Source organism: Caretta caretta, chromosome 9 (assembly GCF_965140235.1).
Source record: "Caretta caretta isolate rCarCar2 chromosome 9, rCarCar1.hap1, whole genome shotgun sequence".
NCBI classification, from domain to species: Eukaryota; Metazoa; Chordata; order Testudines; family Cheloniidae; genus Caretta; species Caretta caretta.
This window is the reverse complement of record NC_134214.1, coordinates 90,797,037-90,811,200: the sequence shown is the minus strand read 5'-3', so window position 1 is coordinate 90,811,200 and position 14,164 is coordinate 90,797,037. Positions and strand designations below refer to the sequence as shown.

The following is a 14,164-nucleotide window of genomic DNA, read 5'->3' as shown; positions in this document are numbered from 1 at the left end:
ACATTTGGAAGGATACAATGAGTCCTAAAACAGTGTTTAAATATTCTGTGCCTGACTCACAACATTATTTTTAATAAAAATCAATGGCCTGAAATTGGATGATACAGTTCTCACTTCACCTCCTTGGAGGTATTGATGATCTACAGGTCCCATTGACTTCACCCCTCACCAGTTGTCATTTGGCCGGACTGGGCCGTATGTCCATATTTTTAATTGTTGTCCTGGTAGGAAGTTTGGAGTGATTCTGAATTCTTTACATCGGGTCTGGTACTGTATGTGTGATCCAGTAAATGCTAGGCATCGCAATATCTGGTGCTTGATCCACTTCCAGGCTGAAGTACTGTATCATTCCAGCCAGCTAAATTTGACAGTACTTAGTGGTGTTGATCATTTAATACACCTTGGAATAATCAGTGCTAACATGTGGACATAGTCTGATAAGTGCCTCTATAAAGAGGTGCATCAGGGTGATATGTTTGTTCATCTCTCATGGACTTTAATATCCACTCCGCTCAGTCTGCAAACAAAATGATGGGTTGTTTTTGTTCCGTGACTTCCAGAGTTGCCAACTCAATCTGAACACCCAGTTCAGTAGCCATGGAGCACACAAAGCAACTCAGGAGGGTGCGAAAAAGTGACTTTAAGCCACCTTTGTCTACTCTAATTCTGGGCCTGAACCAGTCCCCCAGAGTAAGTTAGAGCAGCTTGAGGGCTACTGTAACTTGTGTCATCTACTACTGCACTCAAGGAGCCAATATGCCACCTGGGGATTGCTGGGAGACAGTAAAGTCCGGGTCCCTTCTAGGTCATGAGCCTTACACCAACAGGAGGGAGATGGGATTGAGTAGGAGACATTATACCAACTCTATGACAATGGACAAACTCCCTGGACTTTGGTGGCCATCTATGCCAGCTTTAGGGCCCTTTATGTCAGCGGTGTAGCAAAAAGCAGTGAGAGGACAGCCCAGGATTTGAGCTAAAATTTGAATCAAGTTGTGTTATGGTTTGGCTCTGACAATAATAATAATAATAATAAAATACAGTTAACACAGAACAGAGTGACATTGGTGGTGCTTCTTTTCCCCTTGAGAAATCATGACAGTTCCATGTTTTGTGTGTCCCAATTTCCAAATAAAATGTAATCAATACACAAGTAGAAAGGTGGATTATCTAACTTCCAGCCTTACAAACTCATACTAGATTCTGAAACCCTCTGCTTTTCAGGCATCATTAATAGCAAAGACTGAGGATGAAATTTTACCCTTAACAGGACAGATCCTGTGCGGTCCCATTGTCCTATCCAAATTTTGCTCCTACTGACACTTGGGCAACCCCATTACATTCTTGGTTGACACTAGTGCAACTCAGTGGTCTCCAGTGGGGTTGCACAGGTGTGAATTAAATGAAATTCAGCCCTGCTCTTGGAATTTAGTTAATAGTTGATAATGCAGGAAAAGGAACTAAATCCAGCTCCCTATCTGCATGCAGAGAACGGCTCTGATGAGCAAGAAAGTGCCATTTTTATATAGATACCTTTCTGAGTGACATTAGATTTTTAGCCCTGTTTAAAGGTGCCCCAAATTTGAACAGACCCTCTGTCCTCGGGTGACAGAACATGAATCTGGTCCAAAGAACATGATCCAGGCCTATCCATCTCTGGTTAAAAAGGACTACAATTCCCAGAATGCACCGGTAAGTGTGTTTCAGTAGGTAACTGCTTTGCATCTTTTCTGTAATGTAGCAGTAAAAGTCCCATGTCTCATAACAGCTTCCAGGGTAAGATTTTTGTTTTTCTTTTTTGAAAAATACCAGAGCGAACAAGACAAACAAAACAAATCACTTTTCTTTGGCAGGATGTTGCTTCACATATTATGTACTTCTAATAAAGAGGGTCACATCATCCTACTGTAATGATTAATGAGGTAGAGGAAACAATGTATGTGTCTGTCCCGGTTGTCTATTCAGAATTGCACTGAGCAGAGAGGTTTGTAACACTCACTTATTAATTATTCAACACTGTTTATCTCCTTGTTTACTTCAAAACACTTCCTATTTTAAAATGATTTACAACTCCCCCAAATTTTAGCTCATTTACATTACTTCTTCCATCTGCTACCCAGCATTTCCAACTCTGAATGGAAAGTTCTGGCTTTTAGTCTGTCCGGATTCATTTTATATGGATTGGTTCACTGTATGGGACTGACACAAGAGCAGAAAGGCAGAAAGTAGAAATCACAAAAATATGCATTTTAAAACCACCACCCCCAAAAAAGTAGTCTTTATATTCTGGAGGAAATTAAACTAGATCCCCTGTCAGACAGATGCTAACTCCCTTTAATAATCAGTCCCCAAGTGTACGATTATTTCTTATTTAAATCAGGTCACATTCTTTTTCTGGTTTGTCTTGATGGGGTAATTTTAACTCTTCCCTTTATTTGCACATTTCTCTCACGAGTCTTTGGCCCTCAGAGTCACTTCAATAACTAGGCTGTTCATTATTGTGCTTCTCTCTTCTTCCCTGAAATTTTTAAGTGGTAGCACCTCAACGACTCTGTTTTTGCAGACTCGTATAACTAGTACCTGTCCTTCACCTGTCATTCTAATTGTTTTCATAGCTATTTCTTCAACACAGTCATAGCAAGGAGGTGGTGGGGAGGCAAGAAGGGGTTAGGGCTCTTCTTTCTAGATACATCTTTTTTTCTCCTCCAGTTTATTTTTCCATGAGAGTAATTCTATTCTTAAGTCTTGTTCATTCAATCATGTCTTGACACCTGCATTTATCTAAAAAAATCCTTTATTCATGTTGTCAAAACAGTTATTTAGGCCTGATGGTGCTTTGGAAAGAAAGTCACATTGACATTAATGCGTAATTCTTTAAAACAGGCATTTTATTAGTATAATTTCTGCTATAAATGAAACTTACACTTTTAATGATAATAATTTTGTTAGTATTTTTCCTAGAGAGTTTGGGTGTAGAAATATAGTCATGCTTAATTCTATTAAGGACATGCTCAAATTGCATTAGGTAGCTTGTTACTATTAATGCACCCAATTCTGTAATCCCTCCACATGTAGACCTCCTACTGAGGTCAATGAGAAGTCTGCTCATGGCAAGCTTGTAGCATTGGATCTGCTGTCTCACAGTAGACCAGTGCCCACAAGCCCAAATTCCCTGACCTTCAAGGGACAACAGTCACTGGAAGGTTCTATCATGATCACAAGCTTTTCTGGTGGGAGTTGTGTCCAGCTCTCCTTAAGCAAAGGGAAGGGGAAGAATCCTGGGGGACCACCTTGGCTTTGACTATCATCTTCATATTTTGGAAAACATTCACTGTCCAGGTGTATCATGAGTATGGGCAAAGTATTCAGCACAGTGGCCTTTGCCCTACCTGGATCTAAGGCAGGTGAGAAGGTGATTGATAGTATGTGTGTATCTATATCTCCATAATGACAGGTTTCAGAGTAGCAGCCGTGTTAGTCTGTATTCGCACAAAGAAAAGGAGGACTTGTGGCACCTTAGAGACTAACCAATTTTGTTAGTCTCTAAGGTGCCACAAGTACTCCTTTTCTTATATCTCCATAGTGAGTCCAGCCTTGTATGTTAAATGGCTTGATCCTTTCAATCTCTCTCTAAGTCTGAAATCACACACCCTCTTTAGAAACTTCAGGTCAGGCCCCCAAGTGATACAAGTCACCACAATTCTATTGACTTCAGTGGAGATGCAGAGGGCGTAGAGATTATGGGCTAAATTCTATAAGCTCTTTGGAGCAGGGGCTATCTTTTTGTTATGTGCTTGTACAACGTTTAGCACAAAGGGCACCTGGTCTATGACTGGAGCGCCTAGGTGCTGCCGTAGTACAAATAATAAATAGGAATAAAAATATTCTGAAATCAAAGGGATGTAGCAGAGACACAAGTCTTCTCTCGACTCTGGCCCTCAACCTTTCTTTAGACTAGAGTGAGAAAAGAGAATGTCTATGCCAGCTAGTGCCATAATTCTCTTTGGAGTGTTTTTCAACAACCTCTGCCACAAATGGGTTTGAAGGCATAACCTGCCCTACGTGTATCACGCATAATACGACATTAACATTGGAATCCCCAGTGACTGAACCCTTCTGACTTTTTTTAGGTCTGTTACAGATGATGTATGTGGGGTCTAAGAAGTGAAGATCCTGCCATCCAATCTGCATTTGTTAGCACATTTATTAAAGGACACTTATCATTAAGTATGAATAAGGAGGACGACGGAGGAGGTTATTCCAGTAATGTCTCTTTTTCTTAGCAAAGCAGACTAAAAGTCCATTTTGATTGTCTTGCGGCTGCACTGTTATCTTCAAAATATAATATCAGTTCTGGTCAATTTAATCATTGTGACAACTCAGTCAGCTGTCAGACCGAAAGCCGGTGCTATATAATCTATGTGTTGGACACAGAAGACATGTACATGTGTGAAAAGAAAATAAATGAAAGTTCTGTTCCCATTTCTGGCCAGTACAATTCCTCACTGATTTTGGTTTGCACTTTTCTTGCATTCATTTTCCTGGAGTGTTTTAAGAGTAACTGCTGAGGATTATGTCTGTCAGATAATTTCTGCAAAGTGAACTTACACAATGATAATGCCTTCTTCAGACTTTTGGTATTCAGCAGGTATATGGGTAGGACATGAGACTTCTGCCCGTACACTTTCTTTTCTGTACAATTTCATACTTTACTAAATATGCATATTTCATGTGTAAACAGCTCTAAACATATCTGCCCATATAACGGGGGGGGGGGGGGAGAGGAAGCTTTCATGGCTTTTATATGAGTTACAGTACATGTTTTGTCAGTGTAAATTGGAATATCCAAGACTTTGTAAAAATGAAAATAGAGTGACAACTTTTTTGTAATTGTTATTTTCTGATGCACCTGTGCATCTGGCAAGTCAAAACTCAGCGCATCTCAAAATGTATTATGTATACACAGCGCTCACACACACTCTACATGGTGGTGCTGATGGCATGTAAAACAGCGTTGCCTCCAGCTGGGTTGATTGCAATATTCAGAAATGGCAGAGTTCCTCCAGTGCAGAAGCTGTGGTGGGGGTGGGGGGGTGGGGGGTGAGGCGGTGGAACATCTGAGCTTGTATTCCAGTTGTTAGAGCAGGGTTTTTTTAAGTTCCTAAAGTAGGGAAGACCCTTCACAGATATGGAGCTGCTGTCGGTCACTGGCCAGGCTGGATAATTTTGCACCAATAAAGATAAATCCTGTGCATCAGAACTGTCAGGCTTTGGTTGGTCCTTCAGAGCAGTCACTCATCACTTGACGCACAAAAAGTTCATAACTGGATGCAAGACTGAAAACAAAGAAAGTAATTGTATATATTCAACAAAATGCTAATTAGATAGCCATGTTACCTTGTACCATACTACTTCTGGCTCTTGATGTGATGTTTTATAATCCTCAATATCAGGGCAGGAGATTATCTTTCTTTTCGTGACTTCTGATTTTTCCAAATATCGGATCTGGCTGTTGTAGCAAAGCCCAGATTCATTCTCAGCCACTGTCAAGGACATTGACACCTTCATGCAATAGGTGGAGTTTCTGCAAGAACAGAGAAGAGTTTTACACTGATAGCTTAGTTTTTACCACGTCTGTTTCAAAAGTATCGGCTTTGTTATCAAGATCTCACCTTCATGATTCAGGAACACACTCAAATAAGTCACTGTAATGTTATGCAATTCAGGTGTTAAGAAAATATTAAAGAGATGCAAATTAAATATGAAGCATCACACAGAACTTACATTCGCCAAGGCAATTTCTTTTATCGAGCTCAGTGGCATAATTGTAGTGATCCTCATTACCAGATAAGAGAAGAATGTTCAACTCCCAGAACTGGTTTCAGCTCCCCAGCAGGAGTTACTGTGCTATTAACTAGAGGAAGGGGAGTATATGTAGGTAGTATAATTGTTCAGAGATCTGAGAGGCACTGAAGACCATGAAAAGAAGTCCCATCCCACTTGAGCTCCTTCAATGGTAAGGGTGCAGGGCCTCAAGGTTTGGAGCAAAAGAATTTATATGTATTATCTGCAAGCACCTCTAAAATGAAGGCCAGCACAGCCTCAAAAGTGGGTGGAGGAGGCATAACCAGGCAACTGAGGGACATGCTAATCAGCACACCCCCTTTCAGGCAGCTTTCACTGGAACATCTCCTATAGATCCCAGAGACACCACCTCCCTTCCCCTCAGGGTGACTCCAACCTAGAGTACACTGGGATGCAATTTGCTCTACTCTGAGTCAGTGGTACTAAATCATGCATAAAATGCAGGAATAATTCCTTCCACTGAAGGAATGATTGGTGAAAGTCTATGGCAAGAGGTCAGACCGGACAGAGATAGTGGTCCCTTCTGGCATTAAATCTATGATCCTACAATTATAATTTCCAAAAAAAACAGAGAGGGTGAAGTCCAGGAAAGTGTGCATGAGTGAAATCCAACTGTTCTTGTTTTTCTTGCTGTCAGTCCAGAATAAATGTTAATGACCAAGCTACATGCTTCCTGAATATGAAAATCAGGTTAAAATGGAAATGCTTATAGACTCACAACTTTAACAGAGTTAGCAGCTACCACAATAACAACTCATGCTGATATTTATCACGGTGTGACTGTCAAGCATTTACAGTTTGTGCAAGAGTGGTGCAACTCAGACTGTCAGATTCTGGTTTTCATTAGAAGGGATGGGAAACACAGTCCTTTAAGAACAGACTACAAATTACGACAGACATTATAATGAGGGCTCTGTTTCCCATCATGCATCACTTTGTCACTTTAAGTTTTCCGGAATCAAAGAGGTCTGGGGTAAGACTGATACACTGCCTGGCTACAATATCACGGGGAGTGCTGGAGAGTTCCCGCTGAAGAAATTACCGCTTTGCTTCAGTATTCTTCTGCGGCGACTGTGTTTCAGATTGTTTTAGCTGGTACAAAATAGAGGGCAGCACTGCAAATACATTTTGCCCCATTCTCCTGGGGAATGATCAATGACCACATGGTCAAACCTCTGACACCAACATCAAGATGATGAATCCTCAAATTAGACTTATGAGGAGTTTCAACTGAAAAAGACAAATACCAGTTTATCCCATTGCAAATCTTTTGTTGCACATCATTATGGTAATAAAATGTCACATGGAACAGCACGTGTGGAGCCTGCAGCTAGAAATATACTAAAGACGTGTCACTGCGTTTTCCCTCTGACAGAGGCTTTTTAATTTTTGTTGTTGTTTTATTTAATCTAAAGTATAGTTGTCAGAGCTGAAAAATAAACATTTTGGGAGGGGTTTTGAAAAGTCCCTGTGCAACTTAACAATAAAAATCAATTTTCTCCTAAAACATGTCTGTGTTTTTGAAAATTTCACCCTTTGTTCCTTGCATGGGGGAAAAATAATTATTTAAAGCTGAAGTTTGAAGCATATTTTGATGGAGCACTAAAAACCCACACAACAGCAGTGCATTTACTTTACCACTGATGCATGTATATAATTAGCAGCATTAAGCAATTGGTAATTATTAACTTACCTGGATGATTACACATATTCTTGATTACAAGACAGGTCACATACCCAGTAGAAATTATCAAGGCTCGTAAAGATAATGACTTTGGGGTTGTTATTCATTATTTGATATAATTTAATAGTGCTATATTTTCTGCTAACAATCTTTCATTATTTAGATTACATTTTGAACAGGGCCTGAGGCTAGTTCTATTTAAAATGCTTACTCCCTAAAAATGTAACAGTCCTTTCACTAGTTACAATCGAATTGATCAGAGTTGAGGAAACTGACTGACTGGTGAGCAACATCACTTAAAAAAACCCAAAAACCTGCCAGAATAAGTCTATTCAAGCTCATGATAAATAAAGTCTTTACTAAGCCAACAACAATAGGCTTGAGAACTGGATGAACTATCTATCACTGGCTGCATGTGACTTGGTCTCTTTTCCTTGAGGATATTGATAGACTGGCCAATGTTATCCCTATATTTATTACCTCCGTTTTCCTTCTTTAAAAATAATGACGAATCTCATTCATTTGTATTATAGAAAGGAGGAACTTCTCCCAATACAATATAATGAAAACAAAGGTGGGCTGGTTGCACTGGGCCCCAAGCATGGAGGGAATAGGAGAGGAAGGTTACATATAAAGAGTAAATAGGGGAGGAATGTACTTGCAAAGAACACAGAAAAGTAACAAATAATCACTATTTTAGTGTTGCTATAGCAGATAAATGAAATTGACAAAATCATTTGTTTTCCACTGTGGATGGGGAGCTGGCTAGATGAAGGTTTGTAGACATGACCTTGAAAATAGATTAGTTTAGCAGGGAGTTTGCAAGTCAGTAGAAACAGTTGTTGATCAAGTACAACTCAAATGATCTTAGACCTTAATGGGATTTCAGAGCACTCATTTAATAGACAAGAGGTAGGCTCAGCATAGAGAACATTTCTGGTAGAAAATAAACTTGAGACCTTGAAAACGCGTCTTCTAAAGCATTATCACTTCTTAAAGGGTCTCAAGCTGCTCACTCTCCCATTGGGTTGACCTCCACAGGTTTCAGTTTCTTTAAGAAGAGAAAGCACTACTAACAAGGAAGGGGAGAAGAAAGAGGAGGAAAAGACAGACCTTCTTTTTGCAAGGAGAAAGGATTTGAAAGTCTTAACATATTGGCACCAGAGGTTGTGATTCCCCATCTCAAAGTACTACTGTACTAATGTTTCCGCTCTTTAGACTGGAGAAGTGCACAGCTCAACAGTTTTGCTTTGCAGGAGTTTGTGAAACTATTTCCTTCTATCACAGTGTCTAGGTCTTTGCAATCCTCATACCAAATTTTGCTTTGAATTATGGATTCAAACAAACTCAGAATCCAAAAGAAAACCATGGCCAAAACAGCAGCAGTGGTGGATTAGCTACAGGGCCAATGGGGCCCATGTACAGGGGCCCCGGCCAATTGGGAGCCCCTGGAAAAATGGGCACCCCTTCTTCCCCGACCCACTCTGCCCGCCTAGTGCTCCTGCTGTTTTTTTTATTTCATTATCATTGCAGAGCTATAGGTTGGTCACATATCCAAGGGCAGATGCAATTGTGAATACCACGAGGGGATTCATGGAAGCTGTGCCCAAGAAAGAACACAAGAACCAGGCTTCTAATGGAATGCAACATGCTGCCTGCTCATTTTAACTGCTGAACTCTATTCAATCTATGGCACTTTCATTGGCTCATTGTAACACTAATAGCAGCTATGTGCAGTTCAGCCTCCTGAGTCCCTTCCCTTTAACTGAGTCTCCACAACTTGGGAACTTAGCAGCTTCTGACTTATAAAGAATACCAACCCATCATCTAGCTCTCTCTGAAAATCAAGAGCACTTGTTCTGCTAACAACTATCTGCAAGAAATTGCTTCCTTTACCAGACCCTGACAGTTTCCTGTTTTCCACTCTAGTCATTACCGGGAGAACTATCCAGGTAATCAATAAATTCCAGAGTCTGAATTTATGTTGCCATTATTTGCAATACAAGCCCAACGTTACTTAATGGTTTCATGTGTGTCTGCAGGTGGTGTCTCAAGTTGTTCTACACCAGTTCCATGAGGTTATAGTCTTCTGATCTGTTAGAGAAAAACATATAATTTACTATCATCATACAATTCTGAACACAGGTACTGTATATTTCCTTGATTGGAAAAGTGTTTAATGTATGATATTATTAACTCTATGGGAGTCTTCACTAGGTTAGCACCTTATTCTTCTATGAGCCCTGCTGCGGCGTGTTTTGGGTCATTGCCTGCAGAAGATACCGACCATGCAAATCACACTTGGATTTGTATTTTCAAAGTTCTTGGATGTGCAAGCCCTTCTTTCTCCCCAGAGTGTGATGCACATTGACTCCTTCAAGTTAAAAGGCAATACCTGCAAGAGAAAAAATTTAGTAGACACTTGACATCACTGTAGTTGTCTATTGAACCATAAACAAAGAGTACATATTCCTTCTGTTCCTCAGTGTATGTTACCTTGGCTTGGCACAACTCCAGCCATTTCTGCAGAAGAGTTTGCTGTTTCTTTTACTGTTGTAATTCCAATCCCAACTCCTATATCAAAAACCCAGATGCTACTTGGCTCATCATGTTCATCCTCTAATGTCTGAATGGCCCTCAGGATCTCACTAGTAAAAACAAAAACAGTTTAGAAACATTATCACAGAAAATTAGGTGCAGCATGTTATAGTTGCATCATGTTACAAGTCCATTTTACCATACCTTGTGTATTTTCTGATATTTCCTTTCCATGGGTCCTCCAATAAACAGCTGTGGCGTTAATCCAGAGTGAAACACCATGCAAATTCCTATTCCTTCAAGCAGAAGAACTATTTGTGTTATGCTTATCTCAGCATTCCTTAGGTTTCTCCATTCTCCTGCACGGTTCCCTGGTAAGCTGTTCTCATTACACCATATGGTTGCTGTCATATGCACTGGATTCTGAAGTCAGAGGCAGGTTCATCTTGAAAAAAAACACTGTCCCAGTAGCCTATGTTTTAACATGCAGAAAGGATGTACCATTGGCCAAATACCAACAAGAAGAAGCTTGTCCTGGGCAAAGTCACTACAGGCCAACATAAAAGAGGAGTACGAATTGTGGTTTGGTTTCAAGATACCCAGAGACATCTCCACAGACGAACAGTCAGGAATACACGTTCTTAACAATGGCATCTAAGAGAGTAGTCTACTCCTCATCATGCCCTCATTCATGTCATTAAGCAGAATGGATATTTTTTGGATTGAACTACTAATGCTTCTGAATTTTCTGAAGGCCCAGTATATTGGTCAAGGTTGATCTGTTACACATTAGTTTAACTTATCCTCATCTGTCCAGTGTTTAGATAGATTAGATCCCAAGCTAGGTTTCAGCAAATGCTCTCTTCAGAGGACATCGGCACACATTGGAGGGTAGACGACATCTAATGTAATCATTGACATGGGCACTCTCAAGAAGACCAAAAAACATGATGACAGGATTCCCCAGTAGCAGACTGTCTTCAAGTCTCCCCACAGTAGGAAGTACAAGGAGCCAGTTTTCACCTTTATTATCTCCAGAGGAACTGACTGGCTCTATTGATCCGTTCACCTCAATAGGAGCTGTCTACCTGTCTTCTCCAGAAAGAAGATACCACCCCCCCTCACCAAAATCACATAAATAAGGACTGCTCAGCATTAGATAGAGATAAAAACGAAGTCTTTTTCTCCTTTGGTAATGTTACTACTGCAATTGTCCTTTCAGACAGGTAACAATCTCTGAAAGCATTAAAACTTCTAAAAACAAGGTAAATTGTAAATACAAGATGAGATTATACAGAATGCAGGAAACTGCAGGAGTTGACTAGGAACATCAAAACTTCTATACTTTATCCGAGGTCCAAGTCCAACATTTTTTCTCTCACAGTAGCCGGCTTCAGAGGAAGAAATTCTGCAATAGGCAGCATATGCTCCCAGGGGAAATTTCCTCATAGCCACCAATAGCTACAGGTTGACTTATGTCACGAAGCTTGAGAGCTTACATGCCTTCCAAAGCTTTTATTCATTTATGTTTTAATATTTACCATAAGATCTCTGGATATTTTTGTTAAAATACATTCTGTGCTAGAAGAGCTACATTTCAGGAATAGCATGAAACTAAGGCCCTGAAACAACCACCCCCAGGAGATCCCCCCTCCAATAATGTGATTTTTAATAAGCTGCTAGTTAGAACCTATAGCACCTTCTCTTTTTATTCTAGTCCACCCCACACTGTGGGCAAATTAATGTGTCTGTTCCCCTTCATATCTTAATTAGACACAAACAAACTGAAGTTCAGGACAGCAGGTCTCTCTGAAGTGCTCTCTGCATAAGTACTGCTGAGCCTGACCAGTTCTGCTGCCTAAGGGAATAAAACCCCTAGGGGATACAGTCTTTCCTGGTGCATACAATTGACAACAGTGTATGCAACAGGAGAAAGAGAAGCTCCCTCAAATACAGACAACTGGGAAAACTAAAAGAATGGATCATTTATTATTTGATAGGGTTAAAAAAAGAAAGCGTGCATGAAGAAAGCATAATGTGCATTTAATTATGTTAATTTACAAAGAGAACTGCTCAAAGTCTTTCGGACATTCCTCCTGTTAGTGACCTGTGAAAAGTGTTCATCAGTAAAAGAGAAATACATGACAGGAGATCAAATTCTCAGACACCTGGCAATTTAACAGAGTATTCCCCTTTGGACCCAGCACCCTACATTTTGACCAAACTGATTCCCTTTTACACGCTCTGGGTCTTTTGAGAATTGTGTCATTTCCTTTTATCCCTCAGTCAAATCAAATGTAATTAACTGTTACATGAAGGCCAAATCCTACTATCTCAAAGGACACTCCCCCCTCTGTACCATAAGGCAGAGGAAAACAAAGGAAAGGAAGGTCCCTTACTTTTGGAAGTACTGGTGGCTGGTAATAGCTCACCTTACCTGATCCTTCTCTTTACAGTGTGTATGGTAACACCCATTGTTTCATGTTCTCTGTGTATATAAATCTCCCCACGGTATTTTCCACTGAATGCATCCAGTGAAGTGAGCTGCAGCTCACGAAAGCTTATGCTGAAATAAATTGGTTAGTCTCTAAGGTGCCACAAGTACTCCTTTTCTTTTTTTGGTGGTAGGGAGTGAGTACTGGCTGTGTGTCCCACTCTTCCCCAATTTCTCACCCTCTATCAAAAGTAAATGGTATAGGGGAACAAAGCATGGCTACTCCCTAAAATAACTGAAAGAGAGTTGGTCATTCATTCAGGAATGGATCCTGTAACACTGATAAACAAAGCTTGGAAATATGTTAGAAGGTTGATTCCATGTAAAAAGAGATTGTGAAATCCATGTGACTGCTAGAAAAATGTCATGGATGGGTTGGCTATGGAAGCCGACAACATGCCTTAACATGACTTGGGGTTCAGGTCTGTGTGTGATCAAACAGAGAGGTGCAATCAGACAACTGGTTAGATGGCCTTCTCTTGGATCGTGCTTGACTTATTGCTCCAGGATCGTAAGCATAGGCGATGGAACTAGGAGTGCTGGGGGTGCTGCTACAGTCCCTGGCTTGAACTGGTTTCCATCATATTCAGGGTTTACAGTTTGGTTCAATGGCACTCAGCATCCCCACTATAAAATTTGTTCCAGCACCTCTGATCATAAGTAACAATGAGCGAGATGAACAATCTAAATGTAAAGACTTTAGTGAATTTGAAATGGTAACTTAGAAACCTTTTCACAGTAAATCATAGAGAAGGCACTTGCCAGATAGGTACATAGAAGCAGATATAGAGTGATTAAGTTGAAACTCTAGCAACCTTTCAGAGGGATTTAGGAGAGTCTCCTTTCCTTTCGCCCCCCCCCCACTCCCCGCCAAATCCATGGAAACTTTAGCATAGGGTGTTTAAGTCCCCTCTGCAAGTCAAAGACTCTGCTGCCAACAGAATGAATGGCCATGTTAAAAACTTAGCTCATGAGATTAAGGTGCCTCATAAGGCCGTTTCATTAGCTTTGGGAGGACCATATTAACCCCACAACATAGATGTTTTAAAAGGGGGCTGCAGAGAAAGTGGCCTCACCATTCACGTATTTGTGGAGTGTTTTAGCCCTCGTACCTTTTTTGGACGCAAAGAATTTGTATAACCCCCCTTTTGTCTTTTGGCTGGTTGCAAAGGTTTTAATGGCAGTTCTTTATTTTATTTTATTTTTAACAGAAAAGACGGGATTTCAGAGCATTCCTGAGATGGACTATTTGTCGGAACCTCTTTGAAGTGTGTTCTTTAGCTCTGCTTGACTCCCATACGTGTAATGTGATATGAGGGGCCATCAGGTGAGAGAAGTCTTGCTGACACCCCTACAGAAAAACCCTCTAAGGTGGATTTGCATTGACTGTCTATATGTTCCTGTCAGGGTTCCCTCTCCACTCTGAACTCTAGGATACAGACGTGGGGACCTGCATGAGAGACCCCCTAAGCTTATTTCTACCATCTTAGGTTAAAAATTCCCCAAGGCACAAATTCTCCCTCGTACCTTGGGTTCAGTAACAATGCCACCACCAAGTGAATTAGACAAACTCAGGGAAAGGA

At 40.5% G+C, this 14,164-nt stretch overlaps 1 protein-coding gene across 12 annotated transcripts in view; it reads right to left on the bottom strand.

Annotated features, from left to right (window-relative positions):
- IL1RAPL2 (interleukin 1 receptor accessory protein like 2) overlaps positions 1 to 14,164 on the bottom strand; it is a 551,213-nt gene that overhangs the window by 242,302 nt on the left and 294,747 nt on the right. For all 12 annotated transcript variants that reach the window (XM_048865380.2, XM_048865384.2, XM_048865382.2 and 9 more), the window contains one exon: positions 5,398 to 5,584. In XM_048865380.2, the coding sequence (XP_048721337.1) occupies positions 5,398 to 5,584 (187 nt within the window). The remainder of the gene's footprint in view (positions 1 to 5,397; positions 5,585 to 14,164) is intronic.